The 21969-nt window shown below is 49.4% G+C and overlaps 1 protein-coding gene across 8 annotated transcripts in view; it reads right to left on the bottom strand.

Annotated features, from left to right (window-relative positions):
- GLRA2 (glycine receptor alpha 2) overlaps positions 1 to 21969 on the bottom strand; it is a 93982-nt gene that overhangs the window by 16378 nt on the left and 55635 nt on the right. For 6 of the 8 annotated variants that reach the window (XM_068144395.1, XM_068144401.1, XM_068144397.1 and 3 more), the window contains 2 exons: positions 7143 to 7292; positions 5864 to 5977 (listed from right to left, as the gene is read on the bottom strand). In XM_068144395.1, coding sequence (XP_068000496.1) covers positions 5864 to 5977; positions 7143 to 7292 — 264 coding nt within the window. The remainder of the gene's footprint in view (positions 1 to 5863; positions 5978 to 7142; positions 7293 to 21969) is intronic. The other 2 variants (XM_068144399.1, XM_068144400.1) reach the window with 1 other exon arrangement.

The following is a 21969-nucleotide window of genomic DNA, read 5'->3' as shown; positions in this document are numbered from 1 at the left end:
AAACCCTGAGAGCAGGGCTACATTGGCTGCTGCCTCTGAGCAGGGCAAGACGCTGGGCAGGCTACCTGTAGGTAAAGAACAAAGCAGCCCAATTCGGGGCAAAGTTGTTTCCTTGGCCCTTGTGCAGCTTATGCCTAAATCTGGAGCTTTTCACTCTCTTTCTAGGGTCTTGGGTAGGGGCAGCTGAGGTTAAACAAACTCCTCCTGAAGTCCACTTTCTCTATGCTTTTTCACAAAGCACACATTTGACAAGTTTTGCACTGGCTTTCCCGCACACACACGAAATGAAGTGTGGCAGAACACGGCCAGACAGTGAAAACAAAAGCTTGTGGCTGTGGCAGACAGCTCTTGAATATCTATTTCTTGTTGCTTGAAGAACCCAAACGAGGACCATTGTTTCCTGTGTCTTTCTGGCTTCTCCTGCCCTGCTTTCAGGTTGCACTCTTTCCCAGGTAGAATAGCAAAGCAGCATCCAGCTAGAGAGCTGCTTTCATGCTCTGCCAAACCAGAGCTCGCTGCTGGTGTGGTGCTGCTGCTGTTCACAAGTAGCCAGCAGGACAAACTCACTCAACTGCAGAGCAAACTTCAGTGCCCAAGGCTTGTTGGTTCAGAGCTGATCCTTCCAGCCCCTGCACACCAAGCAGGTACAAGAGAGGACTAAGTCTCTAAGGCAAACCAGTGCTGCGGAGCAAACAGCAGCAGCTTTGTCGAGTGCTCCTTCTGCAGCCCTGCCTGTGTCTCGGGGTGCAGCACACAGCCACTCTGTCACCTCAGCACTGAAACATCGACACATTACTGCTCTGGCACACCTTACAGTGCTCACAGCCTGTGTATATCTTGTGGAACACTAAGGGGTAATTTGCTGAAGTGTTTGCAATCTGCCCAACACAAGCCAGCTCCTGTCCTAGCTGGTGCTTGGTGCCATGCCTGGGCTCTACAGCCTGAGTGTGCCTCCTGCCCCCACAGAGCACTCTGGGCTGCCCTGCTCTGATCCTTTCAGTGGGTATAAAGATACTTCATTCTGCAACCAGCTTCAACAACATTCTGCCCTACCAACTCCCCATTATTTCCCATTTCTCTGCTTTCCACCACCTCTAGACAAGCCATTTTCCCCTGTCCTCAGTGTTTGTGCCTTTGTTATTGCTACTGTTTGGGTGTTTTGCTTTAATTACTTTTTTGTTTATTCCCCTCAGAAATTGTAATTGGCTCTTCTGATTTTGTTCTCTTGGCTTTGCCTCTGTCCTGGTACCTGGATTCTGTCACTTCAGCTTATGCACATGCTCTCTCTCATCTTGCTTAACCAGCTTTGGCTTTGGAGGCCTCTCTCAGGAGATGGTATTGCATCTCCCATACATTGCTCTGCCTTTGGTTACAGAGTGATCAGCATGCACAAATTTCTGGGTTTCAGCATTCCCTCTCTTGCAGACTAAGTATCCTTTCTGTCTTCTGCTTCTTGGTTTGAGGTGACAAACCTACTCCATGTAGTCCATCATCCTATTGTGTTTCAGGCTGCTAAACACATGAAGCACAGGTACTTGTTTTGAGGATTTTACCTTCCCTCCTCCAATAAGGGAGGGCAAAGCTTCTGTTGCACTTTTAATCACATTTCTAGACATCATTAATGCAAACCAACTTCTCTCTTCCACTGTTTCTTTTAACTGGAAAATCTGCTCTTCAGTAAGCTTAGTCTGTCCACCTGAACAGACTGCTCTAACCAGAATTGTTTGATCCATTGCTTGGATAAAAGAAGCTGAGCTGCTTCTGTTCCAGCTGCCACTCTTTCTCTGGGGACTGCTGGCTCCCTTTGGACTTGTGGCCAGAGCAGGACTAAGGATTTATGGAAAGAATTTTTCTGGTGATACTTCAGTTTAAATATTTAAGCTTACTGTGGCAAGTCCATTTAATACACAACACTTGGACTGATGTCAGCTGGGGCCCTTCCCAGTCTCTTCATGCTCACAAAAAAGACAGAGGAGGACATTCAGATGAAGTGGGAAGGCAACGTGTTCAGATGTATTGTGCTTCACTGCTCCTCTGCACTCCTGTGTGGGGCTATAACCTCAAGCTAAATGATCATTGTGGTGCATTTCTCTTCTATTGGGTTTTCCCCCACAGTTACATTAAAGTGCTAATGCAGTTGCCCTGGAGAAACAGAGTGAACCGCAGTAGCTCGAGGGTGTTTATCTATGGCACAAGCTGCTCTTTAATCCCTTAAGGAAGCAAGATGGGAGGGAGGCAGGGAGTGAGTGAAAGCCATTCAGCCTCAGATTCCAGTTTTTCACAATGGAAGTTGTGAGCACCAAAAATAGCTGAGCACAAAGGGCTTTCCTTGAGCGTTTCATTGTGCACAGGATGCGGCACCTTACATAACGCCCAGCACGACACTCGGGGATGCTGGAGGGCAAGCACCTCCCCCAGGGACAGCAGGACCAAGGGGTTCCAAACACATCCAGGCTGAAGGCACTGATTTGTTTTAGATGGGCAAGTTTCTACCAACTCGGGAAAGCACGTGGGGTTCTGAGAGAGGGGTTTCATATGACTGAACTGGCAGAGAGGGCCTTTGGAAGTCAGCGTGATTCAGAGTGCCTCTGCTCCTGTGGACAGGTGCAAATGCTGCAGCGTTTGGAAAGCTGCAGTGGCTCTGGGCACTTGGGGTCCCCACCTCACCAGCAGCAGCTCCATCCAGACATCAGCCCTTCCCAGAGCCACTCAACCAGCAGCTGCATGGAGCTGTCCCCTGCTGCTGCAGCCAGTCTCAGTTCCAGCTCCTTCATTCCAGAGCAGCACTGCCTTCCTCTGCCCATCTGCATGCATGGAAACCCTGCTGGCTGCAGCAGTGCCATCTGTATTGCTCTGTGTTCCCTGCACAGGGCAGTCAGTTCTGTCACAGACACCAGCTGCACAGGTTTTTGTTCAAGCTATAAAGTATTGCCTTTAACACTACCTGTCCCAAACTGAGCCCTTGTTCTTGGTACTGCTTTTAACACCAACTGTCCCGACCTGATCCCCTGTCCCTGGTCTCAGTGGCACCCATCACAGATGTCACATACAAAGCCATCTTTGAGATGATGCTATGCACAGCAGTGTGCTGTGACTCATTTTGACAGCTGATAATCACTGTTTTCAGTGAGGGATGATTGAAGCTATGTAAACAGTTCTGCTTCCCTGGAAACTCATCATCCTGAACAACAAGCAACTCTTGTTTGATTTTTTTGACTGTTACACATCATGTTTTCAGCATAAGTCATTTTCTTCCAGGTGATCTGACACTCTGCAAATTCAGATTTGAATACAAGGAAACTGCTGCCTCCTCAGCACCACCAACTCGTGGCTCCTGCAGACCGTACTCCCTTTATGCACAAAGTAGCACCATGATATACACCAAGCAGGCCACCAGTGTGTCCACTAAGAGTGTCCAACAGATCCAGGGAGGTTGCCCTCTGCTCTGCCCTGGTGAGACCCGACCTGGAATATTGCATCCAGCTCAGGGTTCCCCAGTCCAAGAGGGACAGGGATCTACTGGAGAGATTCCAACAGAGGGCTACAAGGATACTGAAGGGACTGGAGCATGTGCCTTAAGAGAGCCCTGGGGCTGTTTAGTCTGGAGTGGAGAATACTGAGAGGGGATCTGATCAATTCCTACAATAGCTGAGGCCTGGGGGTGAAGAAGGAAGAGATAGGGACCGTGCTCAGTTGCACCCTGGAATAGGACAAGGGGCGGTGGATAGAAACTCCAGCACTGGAGGTTCTACCTCAACATGAGGAGGAACTTTATCACTGTGAGGGTCACAGAGCCCTGGAACAGGCTGCCCAGAGATGTTGTGGCCTCTCCACTGGATCCTTTCCAGCCCTGTCTGGATATTTTCTTGTGTGACCTGTGCTGGATTCCAAGGTCCTGCTCTGACAGCGGAGTTGGAATGTAAGATCTCCAGAGGTCCCTTCCAATCCCTAACCTCCTGTGAGCCCGTGATCCAATCTTTGGCTTTAGAGATCTGTCGGTCTCTGAAAGTGCCTTTGTGCTTCCATGCAATGAAGGCTGCAGCACTAAGAAGAACAAAAGCCAGCAGGAGCAAAATGAAAGAAGTGTCAGGGATCAAGGCTCTCAGAGCTGAGAGCAGGATTTTCCTTGGTCTGTGTATCTAGCTGCTAAAGGCAGGCATCCTGCTCAGGTGTGGTTTAGTGCCTATTGTTTCTCTCCCCAGATTAGCAAGGAATGATGCAGTATAAATATTCAATCCCCCCTCTTTTATACTGTCACCTCTTGGCTATGACTTTAGATTACCATTCACAATAACCTCTTGATTCAGTAAGCAATACCTCATCAAGTCCAGATCCTTGCTCGTGAGGTTTCTCATGGCACCACAGGCTATGCTGCTCTATTCCCTGCACATAAGCATCCTTCCCTTAAGCAGAACGGCACCGAGCTGCAGCTATGGTAACACTGCTCCAGAAACCTCTGACTTCCTATTTCTCTTCTGATGCACTTCTGTGGTGGGAATTGTCCAGGGGAAATCAGGACTAGTGCAGCTCCACCTCTTAGGGGTTTGCAGCACAAGTCCTGCAACAGCATGGCCCCAGCTGCAGGCTGCCCTGGCTGTGTGTGCAGCATCCAATTGCAGGAGAGGGTCCTGCAGGCCTGCCCTAGAGAGAATAACCAGGCCTCACCCAGACCTTGGCTAGGTTACCAGCCTTTGGGACTGACCAGACACAGCTCTGAGTACTTGCTTAGGCTAGTTTTGTAGTGCTATGGCTTCAGCTGCCCAGTGGCCCTGCAGGATGCCTGGTCACATCCCCTAGAGGCACTGAGTGCTGTGTTTAATGTTCAGTTTTGCACGTGTGTAAGTAGGATTTTTTTTCCCCACAGCAGAAAGTATCCTGCAATGAAGGTTCTCTTCTGCTGCTTGATCTGATAGCTCTGCAAGTGAACAATTCCTTGCACTACAAACCTCTGTCTTAGCTTTGCTGTGTAACATGAACTGTGAAGGTTTGCTTTGCTTTTGGAAGCTGCCAGCTCCCCTTACAGTGCACAGAGTTCACCAAAATCACCTGTGCAGTCTCATGGACCTACAGAGCTTGCTGAAAGCCAGGGGCCCCTTACAGCTCAGAGGCTGCTCAGGCAATGTTTTGGTTCTGGGAAATCAGATCCTGAAAGTTTTAAATCTTTAAGTGAATGCATTTCATTTCTCAGCCACCAGCACCGAGCACAGGGAGCTAATTCCTCTCTCCATCGCTGATTTTATTGCCTCCACAACTCACCCATAATCTGGATTTATCAGCTGCTATCACATTGCTTCTGATCTGCTATACATTACACCATGTAAAAGATTTCAGCCCCTTGGCTCTTCTCCAAGCAAATAAAAGCAAACCAATGAAATACATTTTTCCATTCACAGCTATTCATACTCCACTAAGCAGGGCTCAGGGAACCACGAGTGGGACACTGCAGGTTGATGGCTCAGGAATCAGTAGCAGACCAGGGGAAATGCATTGCATTGTGCATACCACATGGTGCTGGGATGCACTCACCTGAAAGGTGGCACAACGGGGGATTCACTGCCTCGAGGCATTGCCCTGTGCTCTGTCCCCCATCCACCCTGTGTCTGTACAGGACCATGCACTTTCCTTGGGAGGTTTGGAATGGAGGAGGCACAGGCCAGCCAGGGGCAAAGGCACGGGGATAGGTGACAGGAATGTACAAGATGACACTGCTGCTCATGCTGGGGACAGGGCTGTGTGCTCATGAGGAGAGTCAGCAGACAGAGCACCAGAGGCTGCTGGCGATGCCATCAAAGCAACGCGTGCTGCTTTATGCCACCACTGCATCAAAGGCCTCTCCTGCTTCCCTCTCTCACTGCAGCATTACCCTCAGGCTGGGGTGGCCACTCTGGTTCCCAGTGCCGTACGCCAAGGGCGCTGTGCTCCGCAAACCATTCAGGCGCCGCACCGGCTCCACGCTCCCACTGCCCGGGGGCACAGCCTGTGCCCGTCCCCAGGGCGCCAGGCAGGCAGCACAGAGGCAGCATACAACAGAGAGAAGAGTGCCTGGTTAGAGAGGGCTGCCATGTAAAACAGCAGCAGAGAATGGAATAGAATAGAATAGAATAGAATAGAATAGAATAGAATAGAATAGAATAGAATAGACCAGACCAGACCAGACCAGACCAGGTTGGAAGAGACCTTCAAGATCATCGTGTCCAACCTATCATCCAACACCACCTAATCAACTAAACCATAGCACCAAGCACCCCATCAAGTCTCCTCCTGAACACTTCCAGTGATGGTGACTCCATCACCTCCCCAGGCAGCCCATTCCAATGGACAATAACTCTCTCTGTATAGAACTTCTTCCTAACCTCCAGCCTAAACATCCCCTGGCACAGCCTGAGACTGTGTCCTCTTGTTACAGTATCACAGTATCACTAAGGTTGGAAGAGACCTCAGAGATCATCAAGTCCAACCTATCACCACAAACCTCATGACCTCTGCTTCCTAAACACATTTCTAGGCAAATCTCCATGTTTAAAGCAAGCCTCTCCTAGAGGTCAGTGCCTGGTACCAGGGGGGGTGATAATGATACTTGCGGACAGGCCACTTCTTCAAAGACTGAAGCTGGTATCAGCAAGAGGCTGTGAACAATCCAGAGAGGAAATCCTCCTAATCCTTCTCTTTTTCAAAATGCAGCTCTCCTGGCTTTAGCTGGGCAGGACACCAGCTGCTGGTGCTTGGACAGCCAGGGCAGAACTGCCAGGCAGAGCCATGGCTGCTCTACGGCATCTCCTGTTTTAGCAGCACCAGTTAGGGCAGCACAAGAAAAGGCAGGCATGTGCTGATGCCAGCAAATAGGGCTGACACCATACTGGTCCTCTCTGTGCCAGTGCTTCCAAGAGTTCCTCCCCTGCTGGTGGGTGCCACATGGCAGCACAGGATTTGTAAAGGCAGAGCTGCCTCAGCCACTGCCAGCAGAGAGCAAAATCAGTGATTCATCTATGGATATATATTGTTGACCACTTCTCAGCTCTCTATGCAGGAGTGAATCACTCTAAAGGAAACCTTAGAATGAGGCTCCTGCAAGAAAGGTGCTGCAGCTGCACAGCAGCAGGCTGCCAGGGAAGACTCAGACACCCCACCAAAGAGAGCTGTACCTTGTTCTGTCTCCGCTGCCTCCTCCGCAGCCTCAGGAACTCCTTGTGCTGCCGCGACACGAAGTTGACTGCTGCGTATTCCAGCAGCGCAGCAAAGACAAAGAGAAGGCACACAGCCATCCAGATGTCAATAGCTTTCACGTAGGAGACCTGGGGAGAGACAGGGCACAGCATGTTACATTTCAAGCTGCCTCAGAAGCTGAAGAGGATGACGTGAAACAAGAAGCACATTTCTGCACGGTGGCAGACACAGCTGTCCCTGGGGTGGAAGTCCCCTGGGCTCATTTGGTTACCGGCCCTATAGCAAACCAACCATCCAGCTCTGAATGGAGTGGTGGCAACAGAGTGCAAGGTGTGGACCTTCAGGAAAAGAATCAGCATTGGTTTAACAAAGCAGAAGAGCCCTGACAATCACAACCACAGCTCAGCAGATAGGATACAGATACCGGCTGGGGTGCAATACCTGTTGGAAAGTGTGGAGTTATCACCTCTTCCATCTTTGGGGAGCCAATTACCATGGTGATTAGCTATGGATGACTGGAAGTAAACTCAGGGTGCTCTAGCCCATGGCTTGCTATGACTTTACTAAATGTTTGAGCCCAGCTGCTCTGCCTTTATCCAACAACTCTGTAAGAAAAAACAATCTTCACAGATATTATTTACTACAAATACCCAAACACCACCTGCCTCTGTTCTAGCAGAGCCTCTTCTGGTGTGAACTGACTGCTCCACTATCAGATCAGATCTATTACAGCACTACAACGTCACAGGGGTTTATCGCATCAGCCACAGTGGGCTAGGCAGGAGCAAATGAACGAGCTCCACACTGTGCACATCAAAGGTACATTGTCCTGCATTTGGGCTTTGCCTTTCTTTGCAGTCTTGCACTTATTAAGCAGAGATCTTATGATTAGGCAACAGCAGTTTGCCTCTTGTTTATCAGCTGCTACATCCAAGGTGGAATTAAAATCATCTGACTTTTACTGCCTACAATAGACATGGGAACCAGCTGCCTAAGCTATTGCGATATAAATATTTGTGGTTACTTTGATACAAATCTTTCCATTTCAAGCTAAAAGAGGAGAGATTTAGACTGGATATGAGGAAGAAATTAATTACTGCGAGCATGGTGAGACACTGGAACAAGTTGCCCAGAGAAGGTGTGTATGCCTCCTTCCTAAACATGTGCAGGGCCAGGCTGGGTGGGGGTTGAGCAATGTAGCTTTAGTAGAAGCTGTTCCTGTCCATGTCAGGGACATTGAAACTAAAGGATCTTTGAGGTCCCTTCCAACCCAAACCATTCTTTGAGTCTGTGAAACCAAGGAATGAAGAAAACCAAGCATTGCTAGGATGCGATGCATTTGGGCTGTTCTAGAGATCTTCTCCAGGATATTGGTAATAACCAAGCAGTGCATCTTCAGCTGCATGTCTGTAAAGAGCTCAGAGTCGCTGCCGAAGCACAGACACCAATGCCTACAGGAAAGCATCACACACTGCCTCATCACAGTCTGAAGCTGCGCATGGGGAGGTTTAGGCTGGAGGTGAGGAAGGAATTCTTCCCAGCAAGAGAGATTGGCCATTGGGATGTGCTGCCCAGGGAGGTGGTGGAGTCACCATCACTGGAGATGTTTAGGAAGAGCCTGAATGAGGCACTTGGTGCCATGGTTTAGTTAATCAGATGGTGTTGGATGATAGGTTGGACTCGAAGATCTCAAAGGTCTTTTCCAACCTGGTTAATTCTATTTCTATTTCTATTTCTATTTCTATTTCTATTTCTATTTCTATTTCTATTTCTATTTCTATTTCTATTTCTATTTCTATTTCTATTTCTATTTCTATTTCTATTTCTATTTCTATTTCTATTTCTTTTATTTCTATTTCTATTTCTATTTCTATTTCTATTTCTATTTCTATTTCTATTTCTATTTCTATTTCTATTGCTATTGCTATTTCTATTTCTATTTCTATTTCTATTCCATTCTGTTCTATATCAGGTACCTAGCCTCCACTTGCTGATCCAGCAAAGCACAAGGCTCCAGCACCAGCCCAAACAGTTCTCTAGAGAGGTCTCAGGTACCCAGGGTCACCTCAGATGGCACCACCATGCCACTGAATCCAGACAAGCCAAACGAGCTGACATGCACAAGCTGAGGAGGAGGAGAAGGATTGGGCAGGCTGCAGTGGCACTGTGGATCTGTGCTCTTCAATTAGACACCCAGCAGGTGTCCCACACCTTGAACACTGTACAAGTTATGTCTCTGCTGAGCAGCTGTGAGCCCCCAACAGTGCTCCAGACACCCTGTGCCACAGAACTAGCCGCAGCAGGAATCAGCTCACAGCAATCTGTGCAAAATTCAGCTGAGCTTAGATTTTCTGTCACCTCTCCTGAAGGGGCAGCTTCTTTTCCTTTACAAATGCCTTTAGGAGATGTGTTAGACATGCACAAACAGCTGTGCTGTGCTGCCAGAGATAGCACAATGCAGGGAGCTAAAGCCATCAGAATCAGCACTTCTGACTGTGCCAATCCTGTCCTAGTGAGCTTATAGCAGGGAGGACAAATTACCAAAGGAAGCCCTGAGTTAGCCTTGCTGCTTCTTGCACAGTGCTGCCATGAATGGCATCCACACATGTGCTGAGCCAGCTGGGTTATTTTAACTGCAGCCTGCTGGCCTGGACTCAGAGGATCCCAATACTCTTGGCAGGTGGCTAGCTTGGTTTATTGTTCAGCCACTGACATAGTGTGGAACAGCTTCACATGAGGAAACAGAAAGCACAGAAAGATGGAGAGGTCCTGCCGTGGGTGAAGTTGCCCCCTTGGTTTTCAGATCACTCCATGGAACTCTTATCTGTGTACCCCCAGCATGTACAGAGTGATGGCACCCAACCCCCAAACCCATGCCACCCTCTGAAGCCAGACCTATTTTCTAGCCACCCCTATGCATGGAAAATGATCTGGATCTGTTATACCAAGACTAGGAGGGCCTCATCCTGTGCACATTTCCAAAGGAGCCCTGAAGGGAGTGCCCAGGTTCCAGACCTGCACTTAGAATAGAATAGAATAGAATAAACCAGGTTGGAAGAGACCTTCAAGATCATCACGTCCAACCTATCACCCAACACCACCCAATCAACTAACCCATGTAACCAAGCACCCTGTCAAGTCTCCTTCTGAACACTTCCAGTGACGGCGACTCCACCACCTCCCTGGGCAGTCCATTCCAATGGGCAATCACTCTCTCCGTGTAAAACTTCCTCCTGACCTCCAGCCTGAACTTCCCCTGGCACAGCCTGAGACTGTGTCCTCTTGTTCTGGTGCTGGCTGCCTGGGAGAAGAGACCAACCTCTGCCTGTCTACAACCCCCCTTCAGGTAGTTGTAGAGAGCAATAAGGTCACCCCTGAGCCTCCTCTTCTCCAGGCTAAGCAGCCCCAGCTCCCTCAGTCTCTCCTCACAGGGCTGTGTTCCAAGCCCCTCACTAACTTCGTTGCCCTTCTCTGGACTCATTCCAGCAAGTCAACCTCCTTCCTAAACTGAGGGGCCCAGAACTGGACACAGTACTCGAGGTGTGGCCTAACCAGTGCAGTGTACAGGGGCAGAATGACCTCCCTGCTCCTGCTGGCCACACTGTTCTTAATGCAGGCCAGGATGCCATTGGCCCTCTTGGCCACCTGGGCACACTGCAGGCTCATGTTCATCCTACCATCAACCAGCACCCCCAGGTCCCTCTCTGCCTGGCTGCTCTCCAGCCACTCTGACCCCAGTCTGTAGCACTGCATGGGGTTGTTGTGGCCAATGTGCAGAACCCGGCACTTGGATGCGTTAAATCTCATGCCATTGGATTCTGCCCATCTGTCCGGCCTGTCGAGGTCTCTCTGCAAAGCCTCTCTACCCTCTAGCAGATCAACTCCTGTCCCCAGCTTGGTGTCATCAGCAAATTTACTGATGATGGACTCAATGCCCTCATCCAGATCATCAATAAAGATGTTAAAGAGGATGGGGCCCAGCACTGATCCCTGGGGGACTCCACTACTCACTGGCCGCCAGCTGGATGTGACACCATTCGCCACCACTCTCTGGGTTCGGCCATCCAGCCAGTTCCTAAACCAGCTCAGAGTGCTGCTGTCCAAGCCATGGGCTGACAGCTTGGCCAGCAGTTTGTTATGGGGGACGGTGTCAAAGGCCTTGCTGAGGTCCAGGTAAACTACATCCACAGGCCTCCCCACATCCACCAGGCGGGTCACCTGATCATAGAAGGAGATCAGGTTGGTCAGGCAGGACTTGCCCTTCCTAAATCCATGTTGGCTGAGCCTGATCCCTTGGCCATCCTCTAAGTGCTGTGTTAATGCACTCAGGATGACCTGTTCCATGATCTTGCCTGGCACTGAGGTCAGGCTGACAGGCCTGTAATTCCCTGGCTCATCCAACCAGCCCTTCTTATGGATGGGCACCACGCTGGCCAGCTTCCAGTCCTCTGGGACCTCGCCAGTGAGCCAGGACTGCTGAAAAATGATGGAGAGCAGCTTGGCCAGCTCCTCTGACAGCTCCCTCAGCACCCTAGGATGGATCCCATCTGGTCCCATGGACTTGTGGGGATCCAGGCGGCTGAGCAGATCACCAACTACCCCATTTTGGAACAGTGGAAAACTATGCTGCTCCCTGGCTCCTTCTGCCAGCTCTGGAGGCCAGCTGTCTGGAAGACATTCTGTCCTGCTAGTAAAAATTGAGGCAAAGAAGGTGTTAAGTATCTCTGCCTTTTCCTCATCCCTTATCACAACGTTCCCCTCCATGTCCACCAAGGAGTGGAGGTTGTCTCTGCCCTTCCTCTTGCTATTAATGTATTTATAGAAGGACTTTTTGTTGTTCTTCACAGCAGAGGCCAGACTAAGCTCCAAATGCGCTTTTGCCTCCCTAATTTTCTTCCTGCAAGACCTAGCAACATCCTTAAATTTTTCACGGGTTGCCTCCCCTCTCTTCCAAAGGTGATACACCCTCTTTTTTTCCTTTAGTTCCATTAAAACTTTGGTTTCTCAAGCATGTACAAGGCAGGGGTTCAGAGGGTCTTGGGGGCTCTGCTTTAGCTGACTCTAGCCTGTGCCTTCCTTTGGCTAGGAAATGGTCACAGATACAAAACTGCAGACTGATCTCCTGGTCTGGGGGCTAGGAACACTCTCCCCTCCCTAGGTGCAAATCTTAAGCAGCAGAACATGAAGTGTCTCTCTGCCCCATGCCCTAAGCACAGGCAGGGGTGAGAGACCTCATCACAGAGTATTTCATGGTGCTTCATCCCCTCAGCAAGGTGAGCACAGAAGCAATGTGGATTTGATCTGCACCTTCCAGGTGACTTGCTCCCCAGATGCTGTAGCTCCACTGCAGCGCCTCACATGCCAAGGAAATGCCTTTTTCTAGGAGCTTCTCAGCCATTCCTCACTTATCTGCACAGGCAGCTCTCTGATCAGCAAGCTCCAGCGTGCATCTCATTCCTAGGATCTTATTTTCCCTTTGCAGTGTACAAGAAACCTTTCTCATCTGATTTTCAGCTACTACTGCTGAGTGACACACTCATGGTAGCTGGGGTCTGCCAAAACAAGCCATTTGTGATACCATAGGACATCCACTGAGGGCTCATCAAACCACACTGCAGCTCCAGCTTCCTTAGCTGCTGTGCCTGTGCTCCAGAGTCACCACTGTGGAAACTGTAGGCCTTGACTGGGTTTGGAGAAGGTCTAATATCACCTGCCTCAAAACATGCTATATATGTCTGGGGGATTGTAATTAATGATAAGAAATAAGCGCCTCTGAGAGGAAGGTTGGGATCTGTACTACACTCAGATGAACTGTGCCCTGAAAATGCCAGCCTCCCGTTTTTGACCCAGACCAGACCTTGGGATGGCTGCTTCAGGTGTCTCTCTCTTTCTGGTGTATGTCAGCTTTAGTTAGATACAGCCTGTGAATCATCCGTCAGCACCTTGCTGTAACCCTGGGCAGAAAGAGCAGAGTAACCAAGTGACCCCACAGGAGCCTGTCCAACAGAGGTTGCTGCCTGAGCGTTCACCATCTTGCCCTCAGCTTCACTTGCAGAGCAGGGGGGCAAGTTCTGCAGTAATGCCACAGGTTCAGAGCTGCATTGGCAAGCTGTCAAGTCTAAAAGGGAACAATAGTGATGAGTGGTTTTGTTAAAGGTGTTTGACAAGAAGCCTGGCGGCAGGCTGGCTCCACTCCCCTTGCAGTGCTTCCACAAGTGGAGGTCTGGAGCTTGTTTCACCTTGCCCTGTTCAGAAAGCATGAGATTTTCTTACCCTTTTCTTCTTCAAATAGTTGCTCCATTTTTTACCTCACATTGCAGAGCTTCCTCTCTGGTGTTGCCTGGAGGAAGGGGATTTAGTGGCTCCCACCCACAAAAACATGAATGGTAATAATTATCCAGACAGGTTGTAAATGCCTTAGGGACAGCTATTGAGGGAACTTTTTCAGAGTGAGAGCTCACTGCACAAAGCCCCAAGTATGATAAACCTAAGCATAGGAAATGTGACAAGGCAAATGCTTCCCCTGCAAAATGCTCCTGACTTGTGATTTGGCCATCCCCATTATGTAGATGAAAGACCTCTCTGCTCTATGCAACACTGCTGCAGCATAACCGAGCCCAGGGAAGCTCCTGGAAAAGCAAGTCCAAGGAGGATTGCACTGTCCATGAAGCCCTGCAAAGAGGAAACCTTTCCCAGTTCTTTTTCTTTCAGCACTGTGACTCTCTCACAGCTTCTCAGCCATGTGTCACCAGCAGAACCAGGTAGGCTCTTGCGTCAAGAAGCTGGGGGAAAACATGGCCATGGGTCCTGCAGCTGAGCAGCTGTCCTGTGCTGGTATTGGTGAATCAACCCCAATGTGAGCTCTGCTTCTGCTGCAGCACCAGCCTCAAGAGGCTGTGCAACCACCTGAACTCTCTGGTCCTGCTGAACAGCTTGGGCTTTGTGCTGCACTGATCATGCAGGGACAGGCTGAGCCTTGCTGCTGGGCATGAAGTAGAACCAGCTGGCATGGCAACAAGAGTCAGCAGCCCACCTCTGCAGGCAGGTGGTGGGCTGTGTGCTGTGCCACTTCTCACCAAGGTGACAATGAAGTGGAAATGTCTCCAGGCCAGCAGCTCAAGTCTAACTCAGGCCACTGCAGAGACAGCTAACAAGGCAGCACAGATGGGAAACGATGAATTGTCTGGAAAAATGAGGTCCTGTTGACCCTCCCCAAGAAGGCTGCATTCATGCTTCATAGGAAAGGGCAAAGTGGAGCAAGGAAGGAGCAGATTGGCATCAGGGTGTGCAAAGTCTGGGCACAGAGGTGGACCAAATAATAAAGGGAGCAGTTATTTCTGTCTGCTCCTTTTCAGGGCCTTGTGGAAATGGAATTTGGAGAGAACCTAAACTACCAAAGAGACAGAGGGACAAGAATGCAAATTCCTCTGCTCATCATTAGTTAGGACCCTAGCATCCACCAGGGAACTGCTGACTTTTCCCATTACGCTGATCCTGAAAAACACACTGGGCAAGAATTGGTCAGAGGATTCCACCACTCCCATCAACTCAGCCTCATGCTCAGCACCATATGGGAACAGAAAATTGTGGCTTTCTTCACTCTCCAGCCTCTCTCTGCCTGCTTGGCCAAGTGTCTGGACTAATGGCCAACAAAACCAGGCTCTGCCATGGTGTTGCAGGCAGCTAACCCCAGCTCAGCATGACAGCCAGGAGTGGCACAGCTTGGTCAGATCTCAGACAAGCCAGTAAGGCACAGTCTGCACTCCAGCTGTCTCAGAGAGAGACCTTTAGAATAAACTTTAGAATAAACCTTTAGAATAAACCAAACCAGGTTGGAAGAGACCTTCAAGATCATCGTGTCCAACCCATCAACCAATCCAACCCACCCAAACAGCTAACCCATGGCACCAAGCACCCCATCAAGTTTCCTTCTGAACACCTTCAATGACGGCGACTCCACCACCTCCCCGGGCAACCCATTCCAATGGGCAATCACTCTTTCCCTTGGTCCCACTTTGCCTTGTCTTCTCTCCTCAAGAAATTTGTCTTGAATAACAACTCACAACCACTGGACTAAGTCTTCTTCTTTTTCCCTTCAAGCCCAGCCAGATCACTGATAAAAATCTCTAGTCAAAGGTAAAGATCCTCTGCCCCCACAAAGTGCCAGGGCTCCCTGCGTGTGCACAGACTCCCCACAGACAACTCCAGTGCCCCCTCAATTAACCCTTCAAGTCTGGCTTGTGAATAAAGGCAGGCAGCAAAGCGAGCTCATCTTGCAGAAATAAAACAAATAATGCCCAAATTTGTGACATTTCCTGGGTATGGAGCAGAGAAAGCAATCAACAGATTGGTGGAGTCACAGCTCTCAGTTATGAAGGTGACAAACAAGGGATCAATGTCTCTGCTGCAAGGGAGCAGCTTCCTATTGTTAAGTAATCAAAAGGCATTTATCCCACAGAAACATCTCGGTAAAGAGCTGAGAGCAGTGCAAATAGAGAGCTACATGCGGCTGCCTTAGGACTCGGGCAATACACAACCAGGCAGCCTTTGTAGCTGGAACAGCAATGCCAGGCTCAGGTCTGTCTCTTCCTTCCTGGGGAAATCAACAGGCACTCCCTCAACAGTAAATCGAATTAAATGCCCACTTGACTGCTAGAACTGAAGTGGCAAATTCTTCAGGGGATGAGAGCCTGGATAGAAAACAGTCACCAAGGAAAAAGAAAACTGAGGAAGAACAAAGAGGAGCCACAAAGCCATGACTGCTAGCAAGAACTGCTGACAGGGGTTTGAAGCAGTCTCATTAAATCCATAGAGGGAGGAACATGCTGGTGCTTACCAAAGGGACACCTGTGATTAAGATTCATTCGTGGAAGCCAGTGTGGTATCCACCTGAATGCAGCCTGTGCCCACTGTAGAATGCCAGCTGCTCTGCTCTGCTCTGACTGCAGGCTCCGAAGTGTTTGCTTGTTCCTCCAGACAAAACAAGCATTAACTCAGCTTCAGAAAAACCTTTGCATTTCCTCAGACACCTCAGAAGTGTAACCTGCATCCAGCTCAGCCACAGCCCTGCCAGGAGCACTTACTGCCTCTGCCACCTGGTTAGGAACAGTTGCACTGAACTGCATTCTTTGACCTCTGAGGAGCCGCCTGACTCAGTGCCTAGCTTTAGGCAGCCAGGGGTTTGTTCCTGCAGCAGTGGGAACAGCTCTCTCCTGCAAGCAGGGAAGAACCACAGAGCTGGCAAAGGGCAGTGCAGCTCCTGTGGTCAATACCAAGATGGTTTGCACTGTTTGCACATTTCCAGGTATCATTTTTCCATTGGGTAGCATGAAAGTTGTGGTAAAGCTCAAGTGACTGCAGAACACTACAACATCCTGTGTGCTGTATCTCCTACTCAGTTACAGCTAAGTGAACCATTAAGAGTGATCCAACACACTGAACCAAACAACAAACACTCAGACTAGAGGAAGGCTGCCCGGGGCCATTTGCCTTCCTCCTCTCACTCTTGGTCTCTGCTCTTTGTGGAGAGAGTTGGGTTTCTAACCTTCCCTAAGGTTATCCTCCTAAATTCCAGATTCCCTGGGACTTCCATCTGTGTAATTTGGTAGGGAAAAGCATCTGCTTATTTTTGTGACTGCCAGTCTCTCTGGATTAGAGATGGCTAACACAAACTAATCCTCTGGCCAGGGGAAGTTGCCCTACCAATACTAAACATAACATGAGACTAAACAACTGATATTGGGATGGTTCATTACACTACTCCCTGGCTCCACATGCTGCTTTCTTCACTAGGACCTGAGCAGTTGCTATTCCCAAACCATTTCACATTCTTAAGGATTCTTTTGGGTCTGTATTCTGAATTGCTACTCTGCCTGATTAAACTGGAAGGAGGGGGGGGGGGGGGGGGAACCCACAACCCACAACCCACCTTTATTTGTGGATAACTGGAGCAATGTGTAACTAACGACAATGGTGAAACAAATAACCCATAGATGCAGGCCAGCACATTCTTTGCTTTCTATCTTTGGTGGAAAAAAAATTAAAGGGATTTTTAAACAAAAAAAAATTAAAATGTCTCTAAAAACCCCAAACCTGAAGCTGACATCAAAGAAAACATAGGCTCGGGAGGGATAAGACAGCCCACTTCCAGTTGCAAGTGTGAATGAGTCGTGTTTGATGTACAGTAAAGCACTTAAGGAACGGCAGAACTGAAAGAGGATGTACAATGGGAATAATGGAAAATGGCAAAGGTGAAAATGAACGTAGCAGGAAACTGATGGTCTGAATAGTAATGAGCAGAAGAAAGAAAAGGGGATAAAGAAGGCAGGTTGAAAGAAAGAAAAGGGAATTCAAGTAAAGGGGAAGGAACAGCAGCATTCAGCAGGACTTATGCAACGATGTCTATTTTCATTTAAATTTCACTGACTCATTCCCACATTCTAAGGGCTCAGAGCTGCCACGGTGACACCAAGGTAGCTGTCACACACCCAGCATCATTCAGACCCTTGGGCTCAGGACTTTCAGTCAAGGCGGGCTGTGGTGAACCACAGCTTGCATGCTCAGACCACTACTGTGGAGAAGGTTTGATGCTTAGGATGCTACAGAAAGCCAGGGGCTTCCTTGCTTCCCAGGGGCTTCCTTGTTTCCCAGGGACTCTTCCAACCAAGGACCCACCTGACCCACTCTGGAGGTCCCAATAACCAGCTCCAGACCATCAGCCTGCACCTTCCCCTTGGAAATAAATGGCTGGGACTGGGGGCTTACATTTTGTGGTGGGAGCAGACCCACACAGGAGGTTTGCAGTTCCTGGCAAGCTCCTTCTCGCCTGCTTTTCCTGTTCATATTCCTGGAAGTGCAATGATCCTTTAGTTCTCTTTTCTAAACTCAGGTAGCACTTCTTCATCAAGACCTGCCTGTCCTTTCCAGCCAGAGGTGTCTAATTACCAATTGTTAAATAGTTGTTAATTAACTGAACAATGTTTCCAATCCACTTGTGGAAGACCAGCTGTGGAACAAGCAGGGCAAGGCAGCACAGGAACACAGCACTGTGGGCTCTGGAATTTCCAGGGACACCAGTGAAGACTCACCAGGCTGCGCCAGCACAGCAGGAACAATGTCCCTCATGCTCATTTCCTGCTGCAGACTCTGGCCATTTGCAGTAGCTTACTGGTGGTCTGCTGCTGACACAGGACACAACTCTCAGCAATTCAACAGACAAAATAATCTGTGGATTTATAGTACAAATTTGGCCTCCCAAATTCTGGGACTTTGCTTCCAGGCAGAGTCTTGTGCTCAGGTTTTGTTTGCAGCTATTGTGTGTTTCACAGAACCTGAGGGAGCTGAGGATTGTTTAGCCTGGAGAAGAGGAGGCTCAGGGGTGACCTCATTGCCCTCTACAACTACCTGAAAGGTGGTTGTAGCCAGGAAGGGGTTGGCCTCTTCTCCCAGGCAACCAGCACCAGAACAAGGGGACACAGTCTCAAGCTGCGCCAGGGGAGGTTTAGACTCGAGGTGAGGAGGAAGTTCTTCACCGAGCGAGTCATTCGGCATTGGAACGGGTTGCCCAGGGAGGTGGTTGAGTCATCGACCCTGGAGGTGTTCAAGAGGAGATTGGACGTGGCACTTGGTGCCATGGTCTAGTCATGGGGTCTGTGTTGATAGGTTGGACTCGATGATCCTCGAGGTCCTTTCCAACCTAAGTTATACTGTGATACTGTGATACCTCATTTCCACCTGGGCTTTCTGAATGACTGTGACATTCAATTGTCTCCTAGATTCTCCTGTGAAGAGCTTTGCTCAGAACAGTGCCACCACACAGCCAGGCTCAGTGATGTAATTTTCAGCCACAACAGTGAGGGATCCAGCACAAACACATAGAAAAGCAACAGCTAAGGACATCACCATTCTCCATGAAGGGTGTTTGAGCTTCTGGCCATGCAGTCTTGTGTTTGGGGCACGTCCACATTCCCTGTGCAGCTCCAAGTGCTGGATTTTCACAGCAAACCTTTCCTGAAGGTGGTTTGAATGCTTTGCCCAAAGCCCAATACCTGCTTGTGTAAACTGCTCTCTCTTCTTGACCTATGTCCTGATGCCAGAGGGGGTGCATTTGTCCTGCACTGGCTGCAGCTGCAAGGTAAACCACTCAGAGACTGCTCAAGGAAGAGGAAAGGAGAGCAGCACAGCACTGAGCACTGTGGGTTTGGACATAGTGAGAAGCAGGGAAGAGAAATTTTAGTGTTTGCGTGAGTTTCAGTGTAGGTGATGCTCATGGTTGGGGGAGGTGTCCATCAAATGCAGCTGCAAGAGAGATTTTGCTTCAGCAGCCAACACAATGTCTGTGTTGATATGTCTGCAAACACTTCCTCTGCTAAAGAGCACCTTGGCCCTAATGGCGTCCCAGCAGCCATGATCCTGATTGATTGCACATCAGGAGGTTGAAGTGCAGAAAACTCCTACTCAAAATCGCTTGAAAGTGTGAAAATTAAAGTTGGAAGGCTGCTGTTTTAACACACACTGTGTGCCAGAGCAGCCCCAGCTCCAGTCTGACCTGTGGGGCAGCAAGGAGGAAGGGGGCACAGCTCCCCCAGGACATGTCACAGGCACAAATGTTACATGAAGTGGCGCTGGTGTGGGAGAGCAGCAAGGGCAAAGAGCCTGCACACCTTCCTGTTTCTAACCGTAACCCTAGCTGCCAGAGGAGCACAGAAAACGCTTCAAGCAGGACCTGGCTGTCCCACAAGCATGCTCACCGTGTCCCATTCAGGTGCATCACATCCGAGTCTTTCAGCGCCACCTGGCACGTTTGTAGCAGCCAAAGGCTGCACACAGCACCCTCAGCCAAAGGGCTTTTATCCCTGGGGCATACTTCAGAGCTGCCCTCACGTTTGCCAGCAGCCTTTCCTGTGCAGGGTGGCTGCCACAGAGGACCTACTGAGCTCTTGGGCAGCTCACTGTGTTCACATTTGACGGGTGTTACTTCTGAGGTACCCCTCACCATGTCTCCAGGGAGGCTGCAGTCTGTGCTCCTGGGGCACTGCAGTGGGTGCACCAACACTGTCTTTGCAATGCTGTAGTAAGGCCTCACAACCCCATCCCTCAGGACAATGTTCTCCTTTTTCAAGGCAGGCAAGTTCTCATGCCTGCAGCAGTGGCCTCTGAAGTCACTTGCTGCATCACACCATGTTCTTTCTTCCACCTCAACTGATGCAGTGCTCCCCTCTTGGCCTTTCTTAACAGCCCAGTTCTCCTAAGCATTTACTCTTTTCTTTTCCATCCCATGGCTGTACAAAGAAACAAGGCAGTGTTTAATTCCTCTCTTTGATCACAGATACATAAAAGATCTGAGTGCTTCAGACACTTTGCCCTTGTTCAGCTGCTGCTTTACTCTGGAGATAACAAGTTCACCAGGTCCTTCATTGCTTAGCTTCAGTATTTTCTGGGCAGCTGCATTCTGCTCATGCCCAGAATATCTTCTTCCATGTGCTGGGAGGTATCTAACTCCAGCCTGGGTCCAAACATGACTCAGGAGAACATACAGGGACTGTGCACAGGAGTTTGCTCAGAGTCCTTCAAGCACACACTGACAGCCTCAGGTGCTTAGCAAGAACACCTTGGCAGCTGCAGGGGAAGCTTTGTGCTACCGGCATTGCCAAGGAAGGGGGAAATTTCCCGAGCCTGAGAGGATATCAGTGCAAGTCTTCTACCTCCCACAATATCTACACCAGGTCATGAGCAGGGCTGGAAAGGAAAGGGGCTTTAAGGCTGAAAAGTGAGCTGCTGTGCTGCACAGAAAGGAAAGCAAGAGTCATGTATTTTGTAGCAAGGAAAAGGAGAAAAGAGCTGTGCCTGAGATGTCTCTGGTGTACTCTCAGGGAGCAGCTGGAGCCTTACCTTGTAGGTAAGTTGTTCACTCTCTGCCCAGTTCAAAGAAACAGTGCTGCTGCTGTCCTCAGCCATAAGAACATTAGGGGAAGGACTCAGTTCACCATCACAACAGAGAGGCAGCTCCAAGGTAGGCCATCCCATCTGCTTTGATTGGTGACAGGGAGGGACTCTCTAAGCACCAAACTCCATCCACTGAAGAGGGAACAAAGATAAAGGATACCTGCGACCCAAATCAGCCTGAAAAAAACAGCTTGGGCGTTTGAAAGGAGGAGGAAAGGGAAGCTGGAAATACAGAGAGGAAAAATCCAGTGAAATTAATTTGGTGTTCAGTTCTGACACTACAAAGCTGTAGGGCTCCTTGGCTCCTTCTGTCCTCTTGCTTGCTGTGAATTTGTCTCCTAACTGGTAGAAGTCTGCATTTCTATTGGTTTGTCTATTTATCTTCAGGGCTTAACAGAGGCAACGATGAGCGAAACAGTTTGGAAAAGCCTTGCACAGCTGCCTTTTGGTTCCAATACTGTCGCTTAAGCACCAGTTTCCCTCTGGCAGTTTAGGCTTTGGGGAGTTTTGGTTGGTGTTTCCCGGCGCCTGGGTGTGACTCCTGCTGAAGCCTTGTCATAGCCAAAGAGCCAGGACAGCCTCTTCTCACGATCTGTGCGTGCATATGATGTGCAGGGGCGTTATTGAAGGTGTTTTCTTACTCAGGTGTTTTCAGCTTAGCAAGCCCAAGCGTCCCAGGCCAGTGGCTCTTAGTGGCAGGATGCTGAACAGAGGAGTGTGAGCAGGCTGCAGGGCCCCTGCTGATCTCAGTGACTCCATCGACTGTCTCTGGAATGGAGCTTCCCTGTTCTCTAATTCTCACTTTTAAATACCCTAACAATCAAAATCACATGGCTCAAATGGCAAACGTTTGCTGAAACT

This window comes from Melanerpes formicivorus, unplaced genomic scaffold (assembly GCF_026170545.1).
Source record: "Melanerpes formicivorus ecotype bairdi unplaced genomic scaffold, bMelFor1.0.p_v2 SCAF_11, whole genome shotgun sequence".
NCBI classification, from domain to species: Eukaryota; Metazoa; Chordata; class Aves; order Piciformes; family Picidae; genus Melanerpes; species Melanerpes formicivorus.
This window is presented reverse-complemented; position numbering and strand designations above follow the sequence as displayed.